We start from the raw sequence: 27,394 nt of genomic DNA, 5'->3' as shown, positions 1-27,394 counted from the left end.
CATAAATTTTTTTTAAAAATTAACATTCATAAAACAATTAAGATTTTAATCTAATTGAGAAAGTGAGTATAAAGCAAATTGTCTTATTCTTAATTTAAGTGAGTTTTTTTTTTTTTAATGTCAATGTGTGGGCCCATACATATTTGGCCAGAGGCTAGAGGAGGACATCAGACATCTGCTCTGTCACTTGTTTCCTTATTTCTTTGAGACAAGGATGAACCTGGAAATAGGCTGGTACCAGAACACCCCATCAATCTGTCTCCGGCTCCTGCAGTGCTGTGGTTACAGGTGCATATGGCTATGCCTAAGTTATGCTAAGGACCAGAACTTAGATCTTCATGCTCTCAAAGCAAGTGCTTTTATCCACTGAGTCACCTTTCCACTCCAAGATAAAAGTTTAAAGTTCTGTTAGAATATGAACTCTAGAAGAGTTAAGGAAAATCTCTAAGATTTTATTAGATAGGATTTCAATTCTAAAATAGGGCTGAAGACCTCGTCCTTACTAGCATACATGGGCAAAAATTCTGTAAAACACATTGAGCACAGTACTTGTCTAATAGGCAATAGGTTGGTGTGAACAGCCAGTACATTTGAAATGCTAGTTACAGCCTTAAGCGGAAAACGTCAGTCCCGATAAATCCATGGAAACCCCCCTACTCCCAAAAAGGAGTATTGGTCACTAGTTTTTCTTGTTGGAGATAGTCCTTGTAGATGATGAGACAGCATTTGTTGTTGAACACTTTCATGGCTATGCATTTGCATAGAGAAAGATATTATGTATAAGATATTTATTTTTCATGCATATTAAACCATTCCAGCTTTTAGTAAAAGTCATGTCAATAAATCAGTAAGTTATTAAAGTGGAAAAAAGTAATTGTGATAGGTCTGAAAAGATTGCTCAGTGATTAAGGACACATATTGCTCTTGCAGAAGACCTGGGCTAAGTTTCCAGCACCCACATGGCAGCTCAGAACTATCTGTAATGTCAATCCCAAAAAATCCAGTGTCCTCTTCTAGCCTCCAAGGGCAGCAAGCATGCCCATGGTACACAGACACTGCATGTAGGCAAAACCCCCATACACATAAAATACAAATAAATCCTTTTTCAAAAAGCAGTAACTATAGAATAAATGGTCAGGTTGTGTATACTTTGAACTCGATGACTTTAAGATGTAAAGTGAGAAAAGACTTCTAAGTATGAGGGAGTCTGCTACTTTTCCAATACAAGTTCACATAGATGTTTGCTTGGCCACATAAGGGTGACATCACACCCAGTGACAAAGAGTGACTTGCCTGCTAACTCCTTTCTCAAGAAGAGAGATTAGAGATGAGTCTAGAAATAATTTAGTGTCATATTTCTATCCTATGAACTTAGTTAAATCATATTCCAGTTCCTGTATTACACAATTTCAGTCATAATTTATCAAGTATATTAGTGTGAATGTTCATAAGACAAACCTCTAATAACACATTGTCTTAGTTAGAAATCTTTAACTAATGGCCCAAAATATATAATCTTCTATATTTTATGTATACATACACACAGTCAGCTTTTGTGAATTTGTCCAACAAATTCTTTTTCCAATGACAAATATTCTCACTGTCATTTTTAGAAGCTCTGATACTTTGAGAACTATGATCAAAACACATTGGTGAAATGCAGTCACAACACCTTTCTTAAGAAAGTTGGATAACACAGCCTCTTTAACTGGTATTGTTCTAGCCCAAAGTAATGGCTTATTGCCCACCAATCTGTCAGCATACTCTCATATAATAAGTAGTTTTAATAAAAGTATAAGACCATTTCAGATTCTTGTGGAATCTAGACTCCAGAAGATTACAAGGTATTGTTGTTTCTGTATATTCTAGTAACACTATCATCAGTCAGTGCTCTTACTTCATTTTCACACAAGAAAATCCTACCATCACCATGGGGCACATTCTATGCCACAAACAGACCCAATGCTAATGCCAAGATCTCTGCTCGTTGAAGCTATAATTATGTTGCCTTGAGAAATCATAAACGCTTACATCATTTATTAATTTCAGAGCCAATGAACTGATCAGTTTGTGCTAGTATATTAACTTGAGCAATGATGATCTCATTTCTTGATTTCTGACATGGGAAGTATATAAAACAACTTGATAGTCCTTTTGAGCCAAGCAACATTAGTAGTTATTGAAATGACTTTATTTAGCACAGTGTAAGCTGACATATAATTATAATCCTGCCTTGAGGTTTTAGGCTAAGTTTATTAAGAATGGTTATCAAGTGTATAGCAAAATCTGACATCCAAATCTATGATAAACACATGTTAAATTCTATGCTTTTCCACAAAAAGCACACTGCTGAATTATAGCAATGAGTAAATATAGTTTGCAAGTATTACATAATGGCAAGCTTTTATCTGTTTCTAATTCTTATTTCTTCTCATAAATATTTTCACTACCACCACTTATAATACATCTTAGCAGATTCCACTTCAGATTGTTCTCTCTCAGGTTTTTTAAAGTGGTCTCATGTATAGCTGTTCTACATATGAATTATTAACATTATCTAACTCTTCAGCCACTTTAAGCTCTACTCACAAGAAATGGAAACAAACTGAGTAGTAAGTAGCATTAACATATGTAAACCCATTGTGAGTCAGGAAACCCACTCAGTAAAAACTTTATATATAAATCTTTATATATGTAATCTTTATGCATACATATATTCACATTAATATAGAAATAATCACTATCAGAGAGAGAGAGAGAGAGAGAGAGAGAGAGAGAGAGAGAGAGAGAGACTTGCTATGTAGCCTAGGCTGGCCTCAAATTATGTAGCAACCCAGGATGTCCTTAAACTCAAGATCCCCCTGCCCCAGCTTTCCAAGAAAACACATATGTACCACCCAATTGTCTATCAAAATAATCTAGTTATCAAAAATTGACTGGGTTGGAGAGATGGCCCATGGGACTGGGAAGATGGCTCAGTGGTTAAGAGCACTGACTGCTCTTCCAGAGGTCCTGAGTTCAATTCCCAGCAACCACATGGTGTTTCACAACCATCTGTAATGGGATCTGATGCCCTCCTCTAGTATGTCTGAAGACAGTGACAGTGTACTCCTATACATAAAATAAATAAATTAATTTTTAAAAATTGACTATTGATGTTGCTCTCTCAGTATCTTCAGCTCCAAGCAATAGTGATTAAACCAGTAACGACACAATAACAAGGTCTGCATTCTGGATGCAGCTCTTCCACAGCTACCATCAAATTTAATAAAGTTAACCATTATCTATCTTTTTTTGTCTGGCTGGTAAATAAGCCACTTAGAAAATCACTTTGGTTTAAATCTCATTTTCATATTTTATGTAGAAATTTTTGTTTTCCATTTCAAATTTCCTAATTTTTCTGATTGTTGTTTTCCTACAAAATGTGAGTATGATAAGTATTCATGCTGGTAGTACTTATTTTTTATTTTCTTAGTAGTATGCAGTATCACAGTATACAGGCCAAAAGCTGTGTGATCTAATGAGAACACACAGTGCTTCGTGATATCTTACAGGTTTAAGCATGGCATTAACAGGGCAGCTTCTGTAACCACCACTGTATTCTCTTTCTATCAACTTGCTGTTTTCAGATTCTACATATAAATGAGATAAGGCAGCATCTAACCCTTTGTTAGTTCTGGAGTGATTTCAGTTAATTAACCTCTGTCCTTATTATGAGTCTCACTTTGCTACACTTTAGCACAGCCGGTTATTTTTTTATTATATGCCACACATTAGGAATTTGGCAATTTAGATGCCAGGTATTTCTATCTTTCTGTGTATTCTTGAGTTTTATTCTGCAATGAGTTAAATCACCAGGGAAAGGTTTGTCCCATTCAAGTGTTTATGTGATGACTTGCTCAGCAGGACTGGAGTCTACTCCAAGGCAAGGCCATTCTGTACACTCTACCCAATGCCCTGCGAATCACAAACCTCTCAGTCTGGCTAGTATGATTAGGCACAATATAGCTCCAGTTCTCGTGTGAATACATTTTTCAGATAAATACTTAAAAAGCACCTTCTGTGGCTGTTCTGGTTTGTCTCAATTTAGCCCTTTTTCCTCTGGTAAATATGCTGCAAGCTGATTAGAAAGTAGCTGAGGCAATCACTGTTTGTATGCCGTCTCTATTCCTACCTACGAGATGTCGTATATAGAATGCCTTGAAAACCAACACTTCATATACATACTGCTTTATCTATTTCTGTCTGTTTCTGATAGAAAATAAATCAGTTACTCCATCTTGGTCAGATGCAGAAATCCTTCCATGAGGAATGTTACTATAATTACATCCTGAGATTCCTTCATTTGCCCAGGCTATGTATGTAGTTTTCTTACCAGTTATACCTTCAACTGCTTTTTAAAACGATTTATTCAGTTTTATCTTATGGTTTGTCTGCATGTATATCTGTGTAAGGGTATCAGATTCACTGAAACTGGAGTTACAGAGAGTTGTGAGCTGCTATGAGGGTGCTGGGATTTGAACCCAGGTCCTTTGGAAGAGCAGCTAGTGCTTTTAACTGCTAAATCACCTCTCAAGCCCCACCCCCATTGCTTTTTGATAGTTTACTGAAAACTATATAATTTGTAAGAGGTGTAGTTTGACAAAACCCATCAAGTATATGAGAGAATCTATTTTCTAGCAGTTCAGAATCTGGTCTGAAATTAAGATCTCTGACCCAGTTGGAGTTGAGTTTTGTGTAGGGTGAGAAATAAGATATATTTTCGTTCTTTTACATGTGGGCATCCAGTTTTCCAGGCACCATTTTCTGAAAAAGATGTCTGTCTTAGTTGGGTTACTATTGCTATGACAAAGCATCATGACCAAAAGCAACTTGAGGAGGAAGGAGTTTATTTGGCTTACATATCCTGAGTCACAATCCACTGAGGAAAGAAAGCCAAGGCAGGAACTCAAATCAGATAAGAACCTGGAGGTTGGAGACAATGCAGAGGCCATGAAGGAGTGCTGCTTACTGGCTTGCTCCCCATGGCTTATTCAGCCTGCTTTCCTATCTCAAGGATGACCCCACCCGCAAAGGGCTTGGCCCTCCTCCATCAATCACCAATTATGAAAATACCCTACAGGCCTGCCCACAGGTTATTCTTGTGGAGTCATTTTGTCAACTGAGGCTCCCTCTCAGATGCCCCTAGTTCCTATCAAGTTGACATAAAAACCAGCCAGAACAGTGTCTTTCCTTCTTTATATATTTTTTGGCATCTTTGTAAAACAAGTCAGATGGCCCAGTATATTGGCACATGCCTTTAATCTCAGCCCTTGAAAGACAGAGGAAGGAGGATCTCTATGAGTTCAAGACTACTCTTTACTGAGTTCCCTACCAGTCAGAGCTACACACTGAGAACCTCTTCTCTTTATTTTTCTTCATAGCACTAAAGACATTTAACATTTTAGAGCATTACCTAAGTACCAAGCTTTCTACCCAAAGAAGAATCATAAGACCTGTAGCTCTTTGTTTATGTATTTTATCTGTGGCCCGGGGACTGAGACAGAGTCTCATATAGGCTGGTCTTAAACCCACTTTGTAGACCAATCTAGCCTTGAACTCACAGAGAACCACCAAGTGCTGTGTCTAAAGGCTTTACCTTAGGCATGTAGTACTTACATAACAATTGTAAAGACACTTCTACTTATTCGAAGATTACTCATGTAATATTTTCTTGCCTTGGCCTACAGTGTCTCCCTTTCTGACTTGATATTACCATTTACACCTTCACTTAATGAGACCAATCTGTTAAGTTAAAAAAAAAAAAAAAAGATAAATATATGAAGCATATATGAAGCATGAAGCATGCACTTGAATGAAAAAGAAACTTTAATCTTTCCATTTAACACTGCTGGGATACAATAGCTGAGTTTTGATCTTCTATCACTGTGGGGGAAGGAACAGGGCCAGGTGTTAGAGACTAGATATGATGAATCAGGCATGCAGGCATTGTGTCAGAAAAAAAGTTGAGGGGAGCAGCCAGAGCAAGGTGAGGAAGGTGCTAAGATGCTATGCATGGAAAGTTAGTCTCTGTGACAACAAATGGATTGTATATGGAAAGATAAGCCTATTAAGAAAAATTAAGAGTCAAACATGGTAGCACATGCCAGTAATCTCAGCACTTGGGAGACAGAGGCAGGAGAATTTCCATAAGTTCCAAGCCAGCCAGATTAAGTGTGAAACTTCATCTAAAAACACAAATAGATAAAAGGAAAGGAGGGTAGGGTAGGGTGGGGTAAGGTGGGGGAGGGGAGGGAAGGGGAGGGGAATAAAGGAAAATGGGAGATCCAGATTTTTCACGTGTGAAGAGAGAGAACAAATATGGAGGAGAAAACTGAAAGTAACCTTGTAGCCTTGAATTGGAATTGGAAAAACTGCAGAGACTCTTGGATTTCAAGAAATTTTAGATAAGTAGATGCAGATGTAAATACATAAACGTACATACACACACATACACATACTCACACATGCACAAACACATACACACACATATGCACAGACATTCACATACTCACACATACACATACTCATACATACACACATACATGCACACACACACACATACACAAATATACTCACTCACACACACACTTATACACACACATGCTCACACATGCAGACACACACACAAACATACACATAATCACATGTACACACACTCATATATACACACACTCACACACACATACACATACTCACATGTGCACACACACACATGTACACACTGACACACATACTACCTCCCAGTTCTGCTCACTAGAAGTCACAATGAGCACAAGTAGCACAGATCTGTGCAGCAGTGCTGCACTTTCCTACAAGTGCTCTTGCCTCTCCGTGCTCCCTCATATGCAGTCTAGGACTCCCAGAGGTACCTAGTGCTCAGCACAGCTATGAGATGAGCAAGAATGACTGATGGAAGTCATGAGACAAGTTAACTGTGCCAAAAGTATGCAAAAATCTCAGGTTTGTCAATTCCATAAGGAAATATTGTTAAAATAGAAGTTGACAATTCACCTTAGAATCTTTTTAGAGACGAAGAGTTGACTTTGATAAATATGTAAGCTAAAGCACAGAATTCTTTTTTATGCAAATATAATACATGAAACCTTTGTGAAAGTTCATATACACAATTTAAAACATGTTTTCCAGGCACTTAAATTTTAAGTGCATGACATTATGCAAGTCTGTAAAACTGGTGCTTTAGCGGTATTAAACATTAAGATATTTTCCCACTGAATGTAACAACAATTTCATAACAGCAAACACTAGAAAATGTTTCACAAAAGACTAGCGCGCACTTACCTTTTGGTTTTGTTCATAGTACTCATTACTCTGCTACTTTTTCAAGATACCGGTTTATTTTCATAAGCTTCTGAGTTAGGGGCTGGTGAGACCACTCGACGTCTGTCATTCAGGGGGCTGGTGAGATCGCTCGACGTTTGTCATTCAGGGGGCTGGTGAGACCGCTCGACGTCTGTCATTCAGGCCTGTCCAGAACTTGAGGGACTGTCAGATACCACATAAAGGTGGACGGAAAGAAATATCTCACAGAGCTGTCCTCTGACGTCTCCATGAGGGCTGCACACACACACACACACACACACACACACACACAATGTAGCAATAATAATTTATAAGTTATGATTGAGATAAGTTATGAATGCCATATGAATTACTATGTCTGTATGTGCATAAACACAGAGCATCTTTCAGGAGACAAAGAAATCCTGTTACTTCAACTCTCAATATACTTAATTTTTATCAGAATCTGAAATCACATGCAGCTAAAAAGAACTCTTGGAGTAATCTTATAACAGGTTATATTTGCAGGTCACGGTGGTGGTATACACCTTTAATCCCAGGACTCAACAGGCAGAGGCAGGTGGACCTCTGGTAGTTCTAGGCCAGCCTGGTCTACACAGTGAGCTCTAGGACAGCCAGTACTATGAAGAGAGACCCTGTCTAAAAACAAATAAATAAATAAATAAATAAATAAATAAATAAATAAATAAATAAAACAAAGCAGGTCATATTCAATTCAAATAATCTAAAACTTGTACCATGCTTCTACATTCTACATACAGTGTTAAAATAAACAACATTCTGTGTGGCTGTCTTAATACTGGATGTAAGGTTGAAAAATGAAAGGATTCCTTAGCTAGGTTTTCAAAAAAATATATGTCCTCATTAATCTCTGAAAATAGTCTTAAAGAATAAGTCCAAGTGGAAGTTTAAAAGCACCTCATTTTACAGGAAATTAGAAGAATTCTTCTAAATTTAACTCCCCACTCCAAATATGTCTGATTCTAGGCAGCAACTTCGAGACTTGGGATCATAGCACAAGATGTGACCAACATGAGTCTGTCCATTCTCATCTCTTTCATATATGGGTGGGAGATGACACTCCTGATTCTCAGCTTTGCGCCTGTGCTTGCAGTGACAGGAATGATTCAAACCGCAGCAATGGCTGGCTTTGCCAACAAGGATAAGCAGGAGCTTAAGCGTGCTGGAAAGGTAAGGTGCAGGCTCTTGTTTCCACCCTCAGGATGATAATAAGAGTATCCACTTACAGATCTGTGCATTAAACAAAGCATTATTGTTATACAAAACCCTAGGATGGCAACCAGAAGATAGCAAGCACATTTAACAATGTCCTCCATTATTACTGTTCATGTCAAGTTGAGGTTTCGAATGCCATGGATCCCTATCCTCTATTTACTGAATAATTAAAATTTCTCAAATAATAATTCTGGGCATTTTATTTTTCAAAATGTCGGGAAATCTACCAGTTACTGAGTACAAGACATTAATGTTGATGACACCTAAATAACTCTGTTTTTAGTAATCAATAGTCAATGAACAATTCATGCAACTATATATTCTTTTCCCACATTTAAGCTTTTCAGAATCAACCACAGTACAAAAAAAAAAAAAAAAAAACCACACAGTTTTTGAGGTTTAGGAAAACACTGCCATATAGTTAACCATCTGTGATGAAAGAGGGTCATGTGACCTAATGAGTGCCCTCATCCGGGCATCTTCCCTGTATAGTGCTGTGAAGTCAAGCATTCATCATTCTTCTACACACCTGTTCCTCTAGTGGCATCTCAGGGTGCCTACTGTTACATTGTGTTTTAATGCTTGGCCTGGGGGCAGGGAGGTATTCTGGGTTTGGTTTTGTTTAGGTAGCTTTGTATACTACATTCCTTTTTATCATGACAGCATTTTAGAAGATACAGCATGCAAGTACTGGGTCTTTTTCTGAGTATACATTCCAGGCCTTAGACTTTTTCTCTCTTCACATGGCTTCAAAGCTCTGCCATACTGATGGCAGATTGATTTCATATTCTCTGAATATGAAAATGACTTTAATGCCATCTAGAGTCCACATTAACAGTAACTAGATTAGAGCTAGCATAGTATACACATCACAAATGCTCTTAAGTGCAGACAGTTACTTAGTGATCCGGTTTGCCCAACCCTTGAACCTTTCCACACTTCTTATACTAGATAAGGAGCCTTGGAATGTCTACTTGTGCTGGATAAACTGCTCAGCAAATATTTGTCTCAGAAGTAGTGTTTACCTTCCCTGAATGCTTTTTTTTTTTTTAAGATTTATTTATTACTATACACAAGTACACTGTAGCTGTCTTCTGACACACCAGAAGAGGACATCAGATCTCATTACAGGTGGTTGTGAGCCACCATGTGGTTGCTGGGATTTGAACTCAGGATCTTCAGAAGAGCAGTCAGCACTCTTAACCGCTGAGCCATCTCACCAGCCCCTGAATGCTTTTAAAATGGTGATAATTTGGAAATTTTCTAAATTATTAAGACATTAATTAGATTTTTTATCTCATTCTTTGTGTCATAAGATTAACCTGACACTGTACAATTAGTAATTGCCTTTAAATTAGGCAATCTGAGGTCTGTACCTGCAGCTTTTAACAAGTCAATTTAGCAGCCAGAGAGACAGCTCAGCAGGTAAAGGCACTTGCTACCACACCTAATGACTGGAATTTGATCCTGGAATCCTGCATGGTGAAGAAGAAAACTACCACTCAAAGTTGTCCTCTGTCCTCCCCATGGGTGTAGAAGCACACCCTACTCTCTCCCGTACACAACCACATCAATCAATCAATCAATCAATCAATCAACCAATGTAAATTTAAGGATTTAGTAATAAAAGATGCTGGTCTTCAGTCTTAGGGTTTGTGTTCCTGCACAAAACATCATGACCTAGAAGCAAGTTGTAGAGGAAAGGGCTCATTCAAATTACTTCTACACTGCTGTTCATCACCAAAGGAAGTCATGACAGGAACTCACACAGCGCAGGAACTTCACACAGCGCAGGAACTTGGAGGCAGGAACTGATGCAGAGGCCACAAAGGGGCGCTGCTTATTGGATTGTTTCCCCTGGCTTGCTCAGCTTGCTTTCTTATAGAACCCAGGACTACCAGCCTAGGGATGGCACAACCCACAATGGGCCCTCTTACCTTTGATCACTAATTGACAAAATGCCTTACCGCTGGAACTCTTGGAGGCATTTCCTCAAGGGAGGCTCCTTTCTCTGTGATAACTCCAGCTTTCATCAAGTTGTCACACAAAAACCAGCCAGCATATCTTCCTTTTAGTTGCTTGTGTAAACTGGAAGAAATCATCAGGTTTTATTTTCATTTTAATGTAAAATGGCTTTATTAGTTTTTCTTATGAAAAACGTGTTCTACACGCGAGGTGTAGTTCTTGAGGCTGCAGAGGTGGCTCCAGTGGTTAAGAGCTCTTGCTGCTCTTCCAGAGCACCTGAGTTCAATTCCCAGCACCCATATGGTGGCTAACAACCACCCATAACTCAAATTTCAGGGGATCCAGTGTCTTCTTCTGACCTTTGTAGGCACTGGCATGGACTCAGTATGCAGACATGTATGCAGGCAAAACACTTGTATGAACAAATATACACTTAAAAAAAAAAAAAGACTGGAGTATTTTCCAGATTTCTTTGGTGATGTTCCCCTCTCCATTGTGAATATATATATAATATTATATATATTTTAATGAATGAGGCAATTTATTAACCCAGCATCCTTTGTTCTAATGCTTCTTGTTGCCAGTACCACCTGTCCAGTGAACCTGTCCAGATCTCTCAGTCCCTGAGGAAAAGAACTTGGTTCTTTTCCACCATTTTCAGCCCCTCCAGAGCTTGGAGGACCCGGAGGGCCACACTCTTAGAGCCTCTGCTGAAGTGGCTGGGCCTGATACCTTTTCTCTGCCTTCCTCAGTAGATCTTGGTCATAGAACCAACCCCGGCACCACCATGGAAGTACAGTGCCATACTGTGGAAGCACCTCATGTGTAGAACCTGTTCTCATCATATGGGGCAAGCTCTTTATGTTTGGCTAGCTTGACTGTGTCCACCAAACAGCTGTGTTTGGGACTTTCAGCTTCCTGGACTTTTTGAGGAAGGCAGCCAGAGCTCTGATGAACTCCTGCTGGTTAACATCTTTTACAGTAACTCCAGGCATCATGCAAACTCTGCACTGCCAGCCAGGGGGAAGGGGTGAAAAATAATTTTTAGAAAGTTTCTTATTGCCACTCATTTCTTCTTATCCCCTAAAACAAGACTTCAATTTTCCTTGTAAACAACTGGTGTAAAAAGTGAAGAATTCTTTGAGATTAATGAAGTTATGAAGTTAAAGAGAACATGAAAACTGAGAGCAGAGTCTGAAGCCCAAAATGTCCTTTAATAAATGTGAGGTGTCCACCTGGGTCCCCTGAATGACAGCCCATGGAGGCAATCTGAAACAAAATGTTGCAACACTTTGTTGTCTGTCTTTGGAGCTAAACTGCAGTATCAGATTCAAATGTTATTCTAAGCCAGAAGCCTCTCTAAGTGTTTTCTTTTTGAACAAACATATAGAAACATTAGTCATATTTTAGTTGCATATCTTTTTAAGTTCCCAAACTTCAAAATGAAAAGTGGTCTTGTCTTATAAAGAATTTTATAATCACTTTATGTGATGCCTTGCTAGGATTTGTAATTCTGTGACAGAATAATTACTTATTTGATTTTTGTCTGTTATCTTTGATACGAATTGTTTCATAATTTATAAGAGCTTATTTGCAAGTGAACTTGCTCTCCAATGTTTGATTTCTCTGCTGGGGAAACAATTGAAATTGAAATTCAGTAAAGACTTAAGGGCCCTAAACTAGATGTATTAAATCTTTTCTAAGGAAATTTTCATCTGTTGCGGTGATTGTCAGGAATAATTGCCAGGAAAAATGATTGACTTGAAATACTGTATTCCCTAGAGTGGTTCACTACCAGGGTGTTTAACATCACTTATAATATTTTTGTATTTTATTTTCCCACTTTATAAGATAGCAACAGAAGCTGTGGAGAACATACGTACGGTAGTATCATTAACAAGAGAGAAAGCCTTCGAGCAAATGTATGAAGAGACACTTCAGACCCAACACAGGTGACTATAGCTCAAGCCCACTCTACTGGTTTTTGTCCTGTGATGCTCAGGGTAACCCTTGTGGTTTGCTTGCTAATCTATTTCCATGTTAATCTCTCCTATGACCAGCACATCCTAACTCCTCAAGTGATTCACCAAGAGGACATCAATTGCTAACACACAAAAAAAGTATAGGTCCCTACATGATCATCTGATTCTCAGTGAAGGCACAGAATCAACTTATTTCTGAAAGAAAGTTGAGTGGAATAAAGAAAATAGGATGGCTCACTCTTTTACATTAGATCTCTAAGAGAGCTTAAATGTGAAGCAGATGTGTACACTGCACTTATTTAACAGCCCTTATCACACTGCCTCCGGCTCTATATTTATCAGAGAGATAGTTTTGTTCTCATTTGCACTGATGTCTGTAGTCTGCACCACCCACAGATTGCCACTATGTATTCTATGAGTGTTAGGCCATGATGGAAATTAAAGAATACTTCAACTACTAAACACCTCTCCTTAATTCTTACATTATTCTTTCATGACACCTGTCCATGCATTTGAAAGTAAAGGCAAGTATGTTACAGTAAACCATCTACATAGAGAAAATCGTCTCTTCTCTGCAATAACATTGTAATCCTTACAAAAATGTATATCCTCAGAATTACAGCGTTTCAAAGGTCTCAACGTTCACCACTCTGAGTTTATTCTATTGACCTTTTATCACTGTTCCCTGTCATTTGGTAATTGTGTATTTCAGAAATGCCTTGAAGAGAGCACACATCACTGGATGCTGTTATGCAGTCAGCCATGCTTTTGTGCATTTTGCCCATGCAGCAGGGTTCCGATTTGGAGCCTATTTGATTCAAGCTGGACGGATGATGCCGGAAGGCATGTTCATGTAAGTTGTGCAAATACTTAAACACTGTTAAGTGGATTGTGCACACATATCTAGTTTATGGAGGATTCTCATCTAGATCCCATGTGGAAGAGGGTTTCTTGAAACATTTAAGTGTATCCATAATGTGTGTGCTGTATTGTTTTTAATTGACAAATAGTATTTGTATCTACTTACAGGACAAACTATCATGTTTTAACAGTTGCTTACATTTTGTAATGGTTAAATCAAAGTTGATTCTTTTGTTGGTGATACTTGGTAGCTATAAGGAGCATAGCATAACTAAACTTGGTGCAGTAACTGAATTTTGCAGTGTGTATACAATGATGCAATGCAAATAATCTGTAGTGAACTCCCAAATAAATTGCTCTCAGCTTCAGTTCATCACAATGTGGGTTATAGGAACAAATATCATTTTCTGGGGAACTTAGAGGCGTCATGGAGTTCCCCATGTAGAGCCGGCTTTCACAAATCAGAGCATAAGTCAGGAATCAGGAATTGACCATTGTTACAGCTTCCTCCCAAAGTGGCTTGTAACAGCTTCTGCTGTCAGATACTGTTTATACTGCAAGGACTTTCTTCACTTGATAGGAACAACTAACTATTACAACTGGAAAATTTTTGAATGCTACTTTTCAGTTGCCTCAGCCTAAAAATACCAGAAATGTTGCTATTTATATTACAATTCTCATTGTTAGCTGTTTACAGCTACAGAAAAGTCGTATTTTATTAATTATTTCATTTATTTACATTTCAAAAGTCCCCCCTCCAGGAGCCTGCCTCTAAGAGGGTGCTCCCCCACCTACCCACTCCCACCTCTGCCTGCATATTAAAGCAAGGCTCAGTCCCTAATGATAATGGCTTTGTTCTAAGCCTGGCTCTGTCTTGGGTCTTGGCCTCCTACAGCTCTTGATCCGGTTCCTTCCTCCCTGGGATGTTTTTGTAGTTGGAGGATAAGTTCAACTAAACTCATTTGAAGCCCTGTAATTTTAAGATAGTTTAAAATAATTTTTATTTTACACCACACAAAAAAATATCTTTATTTATAAATGTCCTAGGGCATTTCTTTGCTCAACACTAATAAGAAACACTCTACAAGGCAACCTATAAATCAGCATTTCTGGATCTCACCAGCTAACAGTAAATAGCAGGTCCACAGGAATTGTGCTTCACAGTTGTCCTAAAGAAGAGGTTCCTTGCAAACAAATATCTGCATTTAAAACTACAACAGAGTAGGGCCCAGTGGCACATGACTTTAATCCCAGCAGGCACATCACTGAGACTGAAGCCATCGCTGTTTGTGTGAATCTGTAAAAACACAATTAAGGCATATTGCCTTGGGCTTCGTTCTGATTGCTTAGACCAGTTTATCAAATTAACAAGAAACAAAACCCAGAATCACATGGGTTAATATATGTGGTTCACAGGCCTGGTTAAACCAACCCTTTGCTTTGGTTCCGATGTCATGTGACCACTCCCAGGATTAAAAATCCATTGTCTTCCAAAGTTTGATTTTTCAAACAAATACTAGAAACTTAAAACAGCTGCCCTCTCTAGCCCTCCAGCCCCTGTAAATGCCCAGGGCACTGTGCCCGCAGGGTATCTGGCAAGCCTACTGAGCACAGTCTAATGTAGCAAGTCCTGTGATGTTTAATTCTCAAATCCTCTCCGCTGAATTTTTTTTATCACTACTCTTCTTTGCTTTTTTAATTGTTTTGTGTTTTTACTTATTTCTTTTATGTTTTGAGATTAAAATGTAGTTACATCACTTCTCTCTACCAAACTTTCCCATATGCTCTTCCTTGCTCTCTCTCAAATTCTCGGCCTTTTTTGTAGCCTTTGTTGGCTGGAATTCGCTGTGTGGACCAGACTGGTTTTGAATTCAAGAGACATCTGCCTTGCCTCTGTCTCTGCCCCTGGAGTGCTGGGATCAAAGGTATGCACAGCCATGTATGCCTGGCTTTCTTTCTTTTCTTTTCTTTTTTTTTTTTTTTTTTTTTTTTTTTTTTTTTTTTTTTTTGCCCTGGCTGTCCTGGAACTCACTCTGTAGACCAGGCTGGCCTCGAACTCAGAAATCCGCCTGCCTCTGCCTCCCAAGTGCTGGGATTAAAGGCGTGCACCAACACGCCCGGCTTTTCTTTGTTTTTAATCACCTAAGAAAAAGAGAAGAATCTCTCCCTCACCCATGTCAGTGTCTCTACATTCGGTCAACTACATCACTAAAACGACATTATCAAGGTCATTGCTGACCTCCATATCAGCCTTGAGCCCTCAATTCTCCTGCCCCTTCATCCAGGTCTTCCAGTAGCACTACCAGCTCATTCCAGAATTTCCTTCTGCTGTTTCTCTAGGCTTTTCTAAGTTATGGGCCCCAGTTTCTCATTTTCTTTATGGCTCTGGGTTTCTATATGTGGAAGGACTGTAGAACCATAGACCTTCCATTTAGTTACAGTCATAGGTAAGCTCAGCTTTCTTAGTTGTAGTTCAGAGAGCATAACCAGCATGATTAGTACATGACTAATGATTAATGGAGCAGAAAGTGTTTGTAGTTCAGCTGGTAGAGCACTTGCTTAGCATGCACAAAGGCCTGGCCAGCACCACAAAAAACCAGGCACATTCATGTGCTACCAGCATTCATTATTGACTGTGAGTTTGAAGTCTTCTTCTTCTTCTTCTTCTTCTTCTTCTTCTTCTTCTTCTTCTTCTTCTTCTTCTTCTTCTTCTTCTTCTTCTTCTTCTTTGTCTCTCTCTCTCTCTCTCTCTCTCTCTCTCTCTGCCTCTCTCTCTCTCTGCCTCTCTCTCATGTACACACACACACACACACACACACACACACACACACACACGTAATTCTGAATAGCACCATGATGATATTTCCCAGGGCCAAGAAGGAACAGCCTGCCTCTAGCTACAAGCAGAGTAATTTAACACTCGGTATAGACTTATAGGCTGAGAGCTGTCTTAATTATTTTATAGAGCCTAGTGTACTGTCTACTACCATGTGTCTCAAGTGTCTCTTTGGATACTGAGACTATGGGCCTTCCATGATCTAGAATGGCAGAGAACTTTCTTTTTAATCACCAACTGAATAGAAAAAGTTCAAAAAGGAAATCTCCTAGAAACCTCTCAGGAGTTAAAGCTAATCCTCTTGTGCTGGTCTCTTAGGAGGTTTTCCAACTCAGCGATCTCAGAGCTGGTTTTAAAAGGCAGTGCTTAGAACTCACCCTAAAGTCTGATTTACAGACCTGATAATGGAGCCAGAAATATGGATTTAATTAAACATTCCAGATTATTCTAAGGCCCAGGGTCACATACACTTTAAAGAAACATGAACACCAGAACTATATTCTACTCTGTTCTCCATACCAGAAAAAAATGTCTTATTCATTTATTTAGTCTACTACCAGGACCCTTCCTAGAATTATGGAAAAGTTAGGGAAGTCATGTTTTAGTTTATTGTTAAAATAATGATGTATGGAGGGTAAGATGAGTTAGCAGGTAGAGACACTTGCTGCATGAACCAGATGATCTGATTTCAATCCACACAGCCCATATAGAGGAAGGAGAGGAGTAGTTCTATACAGTGTTTCTCTGACCTCCACAACCATGCTGTGTCATTTCCCTCTCTTCATTGCATCACACATCATATTTGTCACACACAAGCATAATAAATAAAATAATGACATTGATAATAGTATAATTCACCCAATAAAATATGAGTATTTTACAAGGCTTACAAGTACAAGTGTGAGTAAACTGTCTTCAGAAGGGGCAGTGTGCTGAGAAGTGCAGAGGTACAGACAGTGCCACAGCACAATCTCCTCATGCAGTCACATGGGGCAGCGTGCTGAGAAGTGCAGAGATACAGATAGTACCACAGCACAATCTCCTCATGCAGTCACATGAGTTTGTCATGCTGTTGATGTGGGGAAGAACCTGTTGATAAAGGGAGCATGCACAACTGTGATGAGAACTGACCAGTATCATCTGCACCATTGTAGAGGTTTCCCTGAAGTGAGCGTTTAAATGGGATAATAAGATTTTTATTCTGTTGAATTTGGGCTAGGGATTGAGGGTTGTGAAAACCACCTGTGTAGGCCCCTAATACTCAGGGGTTAGTAAAATAGTCCCATCACTGTTAGCCTGACAATGCTCAGTATGAATGTACAAAGTTTTGAGGATACAAAATAAATTTAGTTTCCCCCTTCTCATTCTGCATTAATAAAGTAGGTATCCTATCAAAAATCTGTAATCCTAGCACTTGGGAGGCTGAGGCAGGAGGACTGAAAATTGGAGGCCAACCTAGGTACATAGTGAGTTCTAGGCCATACTCATGCAGTGAGTTTACTGTTCTTCAAAATCTAAATACAGTTCTAAAAAAGAAAGCTACCCTGAATTTTCAGAATCACTGTAGCTATCAGAACAATAGCAACACAGTTTCATTTTAAATGAATCCTAATGGCAGACTGACTGATACTTTGAAACACTAAAAGCTAGAAAGAAGCTCTTTAGGACTTTGTGGCCATCTTTGCTTAGGAGAACTGACCTTGTAATTGAAACAGCCAACTTAGAAAACAGGACAGCTGTCCACTCCTTCTGGCTCCTCCCCAGGAGTTACATGAAAGAAAGGCCACATAAACCAGTCAGATTAACAGAAAAGGGATCTGCAGAGAGAAGTCAAAGTAGAATGGATATCTAAGGCCTGTATAGATCCCAGGAGAGGGACAAGGGTTAGTGAAACATGGCATGAGGGCAGACACAATGCTTACCACCAGAAAGTGCAGCATGTGAAAGAAACACAGTCAGCAGGGCTTGCTCACTTTGCAGTCTGTGTGATCTTGGGCCAACTGCATAAGTTTCACAAGCTGGGGTTTCCTAATTTGTGAACTGGGAAGTTCCTGGCCTAATTATCTCCTAGGTGGTCAGATATTATCATGTGTTTGAAAACATTCACCAGCACCAGAGAACCAAGGAGGATCTCAGTGGTTTGTGGTATCCTTCCATCCATCATGAATAGGATGTTGAGTGGGAGGAGAGGGCTCTGACGTGCATCTGGATGAAGAAGGAAAGAGGATAATGAGCCAGTTCTTTGAGCACTTCCAGGATAACAGCTACTCTACTTTGCACCCAAAGAGGACTTTATACTCTGGGGTATTGACTGCTATGATGAGACCTACTGTGTACTGTATGAAAGCTCCAAGTAATTCTCCATTCCTTGAAAGGAACGACACACAAATTCATGTGTTGCCACTTATATTCCAGGTGCCATATATCATTTAATTCTGATAACCACCATGGAACCTGTAGATATTCTTAGCTCCTGTTTACAATTAGAGTCAGACATGCAGGGCAAATAAGCAGGAATTTAGATGTGATCCTAGGAACTAGCTCAAGAAATACGGAACTTCCTCTCAGGATAGGCCATTCACTCAGTGTTTACAAACTGGAACCAGACTCAGGAAAGTCACATGATTGGTGAAGGTACTCCTTACCCCTGTTTGGATCAGCTGTGCTAAAACTAGAATTGCTCATGTCTGTATTTTAGGGGATTGTTTCTATTTAACAGTTATAATAGGTGTTGGTATTTGCACAGTGCTTGGAAGGACCAATGTAATAAGAAGGTGGCAATGCTGCCCATGTTAGAGAACCCACATAAGAGTGCCAGGCTGCTCCTTCCTAACTCCCGGCTCACCCTTCTTGCTCACTCTAGCCAGCACCAAGGGTTTCATGATTGATTCAGTGGCATATGCTCTAATAAAATTTCTTCCCAAGAACAACACAGGCATATGAACTATGAAAACGCATGATAAACCCCATCACTTTGTGTGCCAATTCAAAGAATAATTTTAAAAGAGAAAGCTGGCTCCGGGAGCAGGATGCTTGCCTATCTACATAGGAACTCAGTTCACATCAGTTCACACAGTGAAATCTTGTTTGAGCCTTATTTAATTCCTGCTTTATATATTTGCGTGTTAGTTCAATGGGAAAATCACTTATGATCTGTGGTATGTTTTGTTTAAGGTAATGAATGTATTTTAGTAACTTTAAATATCTACTAGTATATCTGACTAGTCTCATGGCTAACCCCTGGATCACATGCCCCAAGCCAAGTTTGGCATGGAGGTTGATGATGCATTTCTCTGGGTAGACCCTCCATCCAGATGCCCCAAAAGTTTGAGCAGGATTTGAAGGATCTGATTTGACTGTATTGTAGAGCTCAGCCCTGAACGCTGTCTGTATATTAAATGCCTGTTGAGTTGTAAAGATTTGCAGTTTAGCTCGATGCTAGTTAAGCCAGTCTAAGCAAATGAGATCACAAACCAGGTATCTACGAATCTCCATTTTTTAGGTCATTGCTCTCCCACAGGAACAAGGCTCTAAGGAAAGCCCCTCTCGGTAATATTCCCATTTTAAAGAGGAAACTGGCAAGGACAGCAAGCTCAGATTATCAATGCCATTAAAAGGACTCTAAAAGTAAAAATTTTAGTATGGATGAATATTTTGGCACATACTAAACCACATCATAGTAGGTTTAGTAAGAATTACCTCATAGGCTCATATAATTGAATGCTTAGTCACTAGGGAGCGGAACTTTTTGAAAGGATTAGAAGGATTAGGAGATGTGCCCTTACTGGAGGAGAAAGAGGAAGACTTTGAGGTTTCAAAAGCTCTGTGTCTCTCACTGCTGTCTGTGGATCAGGAAGTAAGCCTATCAGCTGCTTCTCCAGTACCATGCCTGTCTGCATGCTGCCATGCTCCCCATCTTGATAATAATGAACTAAACCTCTAAAACTGTAATCAAACCCCCAGTTAAATGCTCTCTTTGATAAAAGTCACTATGGTCACAGTGTCTCTTTACAGCAATAGAGCAGTGACTAAGAAAGACACTAGGCTTTCTCAGTTGCTGACTTCTGAGAACTTGTGAAGCTCCACCCTATAATTTAGGACCCAGGTCACCACAATCCTAGTACAGCTGTCTTCCCATTTCACCTGCTGAATTCTGATCTTGGGTCAGACTGAGACTTCAGTTTGATCCAGCCTGAATTTCCCTTGCATTTAAAACATATACAGTGGGGCACAGAGACACTCCTGTAATCCCAGTTCTCAGGAGACTGAGGCAAGGGATCTGGAGTTCAAAACCAGCCTGGTCTGTATAGTAATTTCAAGAATAGCCCAAGTGACATAGAGAGACATTGTATCAAATAACAAGCAAGCCTATTTAGCATGTTACCTAAATTTGACAATTCTTCTTGTTACAGCTTTATATCTAGTTTCTGAATGGCATATTGAGCCATTAAATAATTTCTTTAAAGAGTAATAAAAATTTGTTAGTACCAAAGAACTATTGACAACGGTAGTTTTAGCTACAAATACCCTATAAACTGGGTGTTGGTATACTTTCTGTGTTTCTTTGTAAAACCAGCCAGATAGGTGGGGGTGGGTGGGTGAGAAGGTGTCAAAAGTCAAAGTCACTGAATAGATCACAGCCTCCATCCTTTGAGAGGTCACAAGGTAGCAAAAGATGAAATTCATGAGGAATCCAGACACATTTGGGTTTTGGCTTGGTTTGGTTTTTGAGACAAGGTCTCTCTACATAGCCAAGAGCTTGCTATGTTGACTTTGCTGACCCAGAACTCACAAAGCTCTGCCTGTCTCTGCAGGGATTACAGAGGTATACTACCAGACCCCTAGACACACATATAATAGATCAAAGCAAACAAGTACTGAGGCCAAAATGCCCTTGTACCTAGTGCTTAAATGTTCTGAAGTGTGTCCCACTGTGGCTGAATTATTATTTTTACATCTAAAATGAAAAAGAAAAATAGGAAGATATTTAATCATGTGTTAGGTCACAACTCTGTGAATGCCCTGTGCACTATCAAACACCATCGGCCTGCTTTCCGGGTTATAATAAACGTGTCGAAACAGAGATCAGAATGTGCAGCAAACTACAAGAGCACAGCTCCTCCTCTATCCTTGGCTGAAGCGTCCTTTAGTCACTTCAGGAAGGGTAAGAAAGTGTAAGTGCATGTTTTGCTCTCCAAACAGTGCGAGGGTTAAGGCAGAGGAGTAATCTAACTCAACTTCAGTCACCTGCTCTAGCTACATTGCACGAAAACAAAGAGGGGACCTGCATCATATCTCACCACTAAGGCACATTCTTTCTATTGTCAGTGGATTCTCTGCCAAATCTCCAACAATTGCACCCTTATCAAAGTGGCTAAAAGGTTTCATGCTCACTGGCAGGAATGTTTGATCAGTATCAAAAGAGGCAATTTGGGGATAACTCAAAGGTTGTTTGGCTGTACAGAGCACCTGGCAGAAAGCTACAACAAGGAGATGCCATTATTGAGCCTTCAGCATCAGTGGTACCATACGACTTCTGTTCACACATGCTCTCTACTCCGAATGTTCTGAGATACTGATGTCTTATCTTTCAACAGAGTCTTTACCGCCATTGCATATGGGGCTATGGCCATTGGAGAAACACTTGTTTGGGCTCCTGAATATTCCAAAGCCAAAGCTGGAGCCTCGCATCTGTTTGCTTTGCTGAAAAATAAGCCAACTATAGATAGCTGCAGTCAAAGTGGGGAAAAACCAGTGAGTACAATCTAGAATATTCTGCTCAGATCAGGTGCCAGAAGTTTGTATAGAAGAATTTTAGCACCTCAAGGAGGAGTACCTTATCCCAGTCAGATTCTCATCTCTACTCCTAAAATAGGTTTTATGTTTAAAAAAATGTCTAAGTTTACATGCCTAATGCATAAGAATGTTCAATGAAAGATTGATTACTAAGTCAAAATGTATTTAGATAACAGTGGTTTTGATCTTACATGAATGTTGGCTAGAGTTCATCCTTTTTTATCTAATCACATCTTCAAGGCAAACAATGCCTTTCGTATCAAACACAGTTTTTCATGGAAGACATATTTGCAAAAGAAGAAAAGGATGAACTGAATACATTTATTGTTGTACACACTTTAAACTACAAACTTTAAGAAACCATGAGTACTGAAAAGGAAACAACAGAGAGCTAAATAATTAAGTACATGTTCAGTGTCAAAACCTTTCTAGGAATCTTATATTTAAAAATTAGAATCATTATTAGGTATATACTTAAAGTTTTCATTTAAAACTACACTATTTCTCTCTAGAATTTTAGTAGTAGATTTATTATATGACAGCTTAAAGTAACACAATATCAGTGGAGGTGTAAAATTAATAAGATGCTTGTGTGTATATTTGGTAACAGAAATAAAAATACCTTAAAATTCTCAAAATGGAATACTCAAAGATATATCACAGAAAAATCAAACATTGGAAAGTAAAGAACATGAGAATATTTAAAATCTTGGGATTTCTAAGTGTATAAGGCTGCTTTTATTTCTTTCTAAAAGTTCAAAGAAAAATTGAGTATCTCATAGCTGTGACTCCTTTAGAACTATGTGCACATAAAAGCTGAGAAGGGAGGAAAGGAGGGAGGGCAGGAGAGAGGAAAGAAGGGATAAATTATATGCATGGCATAGAACACAAATATTTCATATAAGGACTACAGAATTATTCAGTATTTTATTAATATAAAATATTTCAGATTATCAGTTCTGCTTTGACAAATTGAAATCTGGGCAAATAAATTCCACACATTGATATAGACTAAAGCTAGCTAACAGACACATAGAAGCCTATTACATTTTTCTCCCCATTTATGTAAGACTGAACTTTTCCATATTGTAATTAAAAATAATAATAATAAATTTTGAAATGTGTTAAGATCTAGGGATTTTTCTAGACCATCTCTCTGTGACTTTCCAAAGGCACCAGAACTTGTGCAGAAATAATTGTTCTACCCATTTTCTGCTGTGTTTTAACACTGTAGCAAATAGTGTATGTTTGTAGGGGCAAAATGGAAAATGAACAAGCCAAAAATAAATGACTTCTATTCCCCTCTTAAGTCTGGTGTGCATCATGGTGGATATTTTCTTCTGCTGCCTGAACCTTTAACCACATCTTAGCGTTTCAAACACATCTTATTTGTATTTGTATGCTTGTTTTGAGGCAAAACTACACATCTGTTGTGCAGGCTGGCCTCAAACTCCTTATGTAGCCAAACGTGATCTCTGAATGTCTTTTCCTCCCACTTCCATCTCCCAAATGCCACAGTTACTCCACCCAGTACTGGGGATCTAACCTGGGACTTCTCAAAGGCTAAGCAAGTGCTCCTCCACTGAGCTACACCTGTCCCCCAAACATGCGATGTACTTTTTCTCCTAAGTTTAGAATACTGCACATGATTATTAAACCTGTCTATTAAGGACTTTGTCTGAAAGTATAGCCTTAGTGTGCATCTACCTTGATCACAAAAACCAAAAAATACCTTAATGTATTGGAGAATGTTATTAAGTGGTAGAGCATGTGCTTAGCATGTATGAAACTCTGGCCTTGACTTCCAGAAATACACACACACACACACACACACACACACACACACACGTAGAAGAGAGGAAATGATTTTAAAAAAAAAAAAAGAGGAGAGGGAGGAAAGGAAGGAAAGAGAAAGGCCAACTGTGAATTTTAAAAGAACCCAAATCTTTGAACCAAAAATAAATAAATAAAAATAAAAATAAGTAATCATTTAGTTATAGTCCTGGAAAGTTTTTTAAGAATATCATTAGTTGAGGTTGGAAAGATGGTTCAGCAGTTAAGAACACTGGCTGCTGTTCCAGAACACCAGGGTTCAATTCCCAGCACCCACATGGCAACTCACAACGGTCTGTAACTCCAGTTCCAAGGAATCTGACATCCTCACACCAAAGCACATAAAATTAAAAATAAATAAGCAAACAAATAAATAAATAAATTTTAAAAATCTTTAAAAGAATATTAGCATAGAAAGGTATTTGCTTACATAAAAATCACCAATGGCAAAATCACCGATGGCTGAAGAAACTGGAAAACACAGGGAAAAGTAAGCTTTCAGCTAAGTCTTACTGCCAAATAAGGATTAACTGAAAATAAAATAGCTCATAGTTCAAAGCAGTGTATATTAACTATAAAACATATTCCAGTTTTTAAAGTATAACATGCACAAAGAATTTATAAGGCAGTTCTGAGTGAAGCAGAAAATGGTTTTTAAAGCTCAAATTAAATTAAAAAACAATAAAAATTTTTATTTAGAGAACATGGTGAGCTAGTCAGCCGAACAGGCTGTGATGGCAAACAGAAGGAATCTAGTGCTTTGCAGCAGTGAAGGCAGTAAGACATATGTACCTAAAATCACACATACAAATGCTGATGAGGGCCAGCGTTAAGTCAGTGGGTCTCTGGAGAGGAATGAATTTGACATCAAAATGGTGTGGGAACATGAACATTTTACAGTGAGCACTTATCCAGGGCATGACCATGGGTGCAACTTTCCTAAGTCCACTGTAAATACTGCCTCCTTCCTTTCACAGGACACCTGTGAAGGGAACTTAGAATTTCGAGAAGTCTCTTTCATCTATCCTTGTCGACCAGAAGTTCCTGTCCTTCAGAACATGTCCCTTAGCATTGAGAAAGGGAAGACTGTAGCATTTGTTGGGAGCAGCGGCTGTGGAAAAAGCACATGTGTTCAACTGCTGCAAAGATTTTATGACCCCATGAAAGGACAAGTGGTAAGCTGGACTTAAAACACCTAAGCTGGGTGTTAACGGCAAACTCTTAAATGTGCAGGTAGGCCTAGTAGAGCAAGCACAAAGCCAAGCAATCAAACAAACAAACAAAGCAACTCTGTCCTACTCTGACCTAAGGAACAGCAGTCCCACAGCAAAACTGGTGGGTAGGACTTTGAAATTGACAATGACCCAGAATCAAGCTTTCCTGAGAGCCTCAATTCTTATCTTAGACTCTGTAGAATCCTTTTGGAATATGGATGGATATTGTTACTGCTCCCTACCTGTCTGGCTCAAGACCCATAATGGTCTTCACCCCTTGGCTGATCTCACTGGCCTTCCATACCCTCAGCTGTCAAGACCATTTGGGGTTGAGGGGCGAGGGGAAGGCTAAGGCTTCTCCAAATCAACTCCACTAAGCTGAGAGTCCTAATCTAGAAAAATCACTTCCTCCTTTGAATCCAAGAATTACATTCTTGACCTTGCTTGTATCTACTAATATCTTATGTGCCTCATGTTCTATATTCCTATTACTCTCCCCCACCACTGCATCTCTCCTCTCCTCCCCTCCCCTTCCTATACACACAAAGCTTGCATCTTGATCGCTCCCTTACACAATAAAAACTATAGTTCCCTAAAAGTTAAAGGTTGTCATCTTAATCTTATTCTCCTATAACTTATAGTCTTTATCCATTATAGAGTCTAAACAAACATCTGGAAAACAGCTGTTCATAAAGCCCCCTTGAACTAGGTGGCATCTATCTGTTTTCAGGCAGCATACACACTACCTTCTTGAATCCAATAGAGAGTGATTGCCCACCAAGCAAAAACACAGTTTAACACCACAAAAGCCCTTTGGGATCTGGCTCCTGCCCCACTCTCCAAACTTCCCCTCCCCCTCTCTCTCACTGCCTGCTGAACATCTATCTCCACAGCCTGTGGCCTCTTTTTTTCTTGTTATTCCTCCACCTGCTTGTTCTCAAGATCTGCCTGTGTCTCATTTGGCATAGTCCCAGAGTTCCTTCCCATGGCATCCTAGATGCCCTCTGCCTTAATCCTTCTCTGTTCTCTTACCCTGTCTCCATGTCACCTTCTCTTTCTGAGTTGCTAGGGTGCCTTTATCTGTCAGCTACAGTACAAACTCTCAGGATAAGGAGGAGTTTTGCATTGTATTACTACTTCCCCAGTACCTAGAGCCCCAGGCACATAGCAGGCATGCTCATCAAATGTTCAACAGGTGAAGTATCTGTGTGAATGAATACATGTGGCCCAGAGCCAAGTGCCCATCTCTACAGGTAGACTTCTGTATCAAGCAGCCAACTCTCTCATTGGGGATCAGTAATGGATTAGGGATCAGAAAGTGTTGTTTTACTTGAGAGGGAGGTCGATAATTTTCTATGTGACTTCAAGACAGAATATTAGGTATACTCTAGTCTCTGGGCCTATCCCTGGAATCTGTGGCTATTCTAGAAGTATACGTATCAGTCTTTCTGTAAGCTGTAACCTGGGAGCTCCTATACAACAGGTGATTTATGAACTTTCCTTTGACAACATATACTTCAAAGAATAGCTTGAATTCCTAGGTTTCTTGTTATGATTTGTATATGTGTGAATAGCGTTAAGTGTAACATGACACGGTTGTTAACAAACTAGTCTCCACTCTGCTCTGACAGCTGCTTGATGGAGTTGATGTTAAAGAATTGAACGTGCAGTGGCTGCGTTCCCAGACAGCCATCGTCTCCCAAGAGCCTGTACTCTTCAACTGTAGCATCGCTGAGAACATTGCCTATGGTGATAACAGCCGCATGGTGCCCTTAGAAGAGATCAAAGAGGTCGCAGATGCAGCCAACATCCATTCTTTCATTGAAGGGCTCCCCAGGGTAAGGAACCAGCTGAAATCTTGAGCTGCAAAGTAAGTGCTGATTTTGATGCAGTCTCACATAAAGATAGATAACAAAAAAAAAAAAAAAAAAAAAAAAAAAAAAAAACCTGATATTTTTGTGTATTTTTTTCCAAGCCTGCTAGCCATTCATATGTAATGCACTGGACTAACTTTGACTTGTTATGTCTTTATGTGCTTGCAGGTGCAGACATGGTGTTAAAAGATACAGTGTTAATCTGAAGTAAATATTTGAGGAAGAAATAAAAATGAACCCTGTAATTTACTTCATTTTCTTCAGATAGATTTAAAAAAAAAAAAAAAAGACAAAGTCTCCTCTCTATGTGGTTCTAGTTGATCTGAAACTAACCATGTAGACCAGACTATCCTCTAACTAACAAAGATCCACCTGCCTCTGTCCCTCTGCCTCTGCCTCTGCCTCTGCCTCTGCCTCTGCCTCTGCCTCTGCCTC

At 39.2% G+C, this 27,394-nt stretch overlaps 1 protein-coding gene across 1 annotated transcript in view; it reads left to right on the top strand.

Annotated features, from left to right (window-relative positions):
- Window positions 1-27,394, top strand: part of Abcb5 (ATP binding cassette subfamily B member 5) — a 92,272-nt gene that overhangs the window by 61,975 nt on the left and 2,903 nt on the right. The window contains exons 21-26 of the mRNA XM_021202041.1: window positions 8,350-8,553; window positions 12,415-12,515; window positions 13,258-13,398; window positions 21,840-21,996; window positions 24,849-25,046; window positions 26,717-26,923. Of these exons, the coding sequence (XP_021057700.1) occupies window positions 8,350-8,553; window positions 12,415-12,515; window positions 13,258-13,398; window positions 21,840-21,996; window positions 24,849-25,046; window positions 26,717-26,923 (1,008 nt within the window). The remainder of the gene's footprint in view (window positions 1-8,349; window positions 8,554-12,414; window positions 12,516-13,257; window positions 13,399-21,839; window positions 21,997-24,848; window positions 25,047-26,716; window positions 26,924-27,394) is intronic.

Source organism: Mus pahari, chromosome 7, assembly GCF_900095145.1.
Source record: "Mus pahari chromosome 7, PAHARI_EIJ_v1.1, whole genome shotgun sequence".
Lineage (NCBI taxonomy): Eukaryota > Metazoa > Chordata > Mammalia > Rodentia > Muridae > Mus > Mus pahari.
The sequence above is the reverse complement of the archived record's forward strand: the minus strand, read 5'-3'. Positions and strand labels throughout refer to the sequence as shown.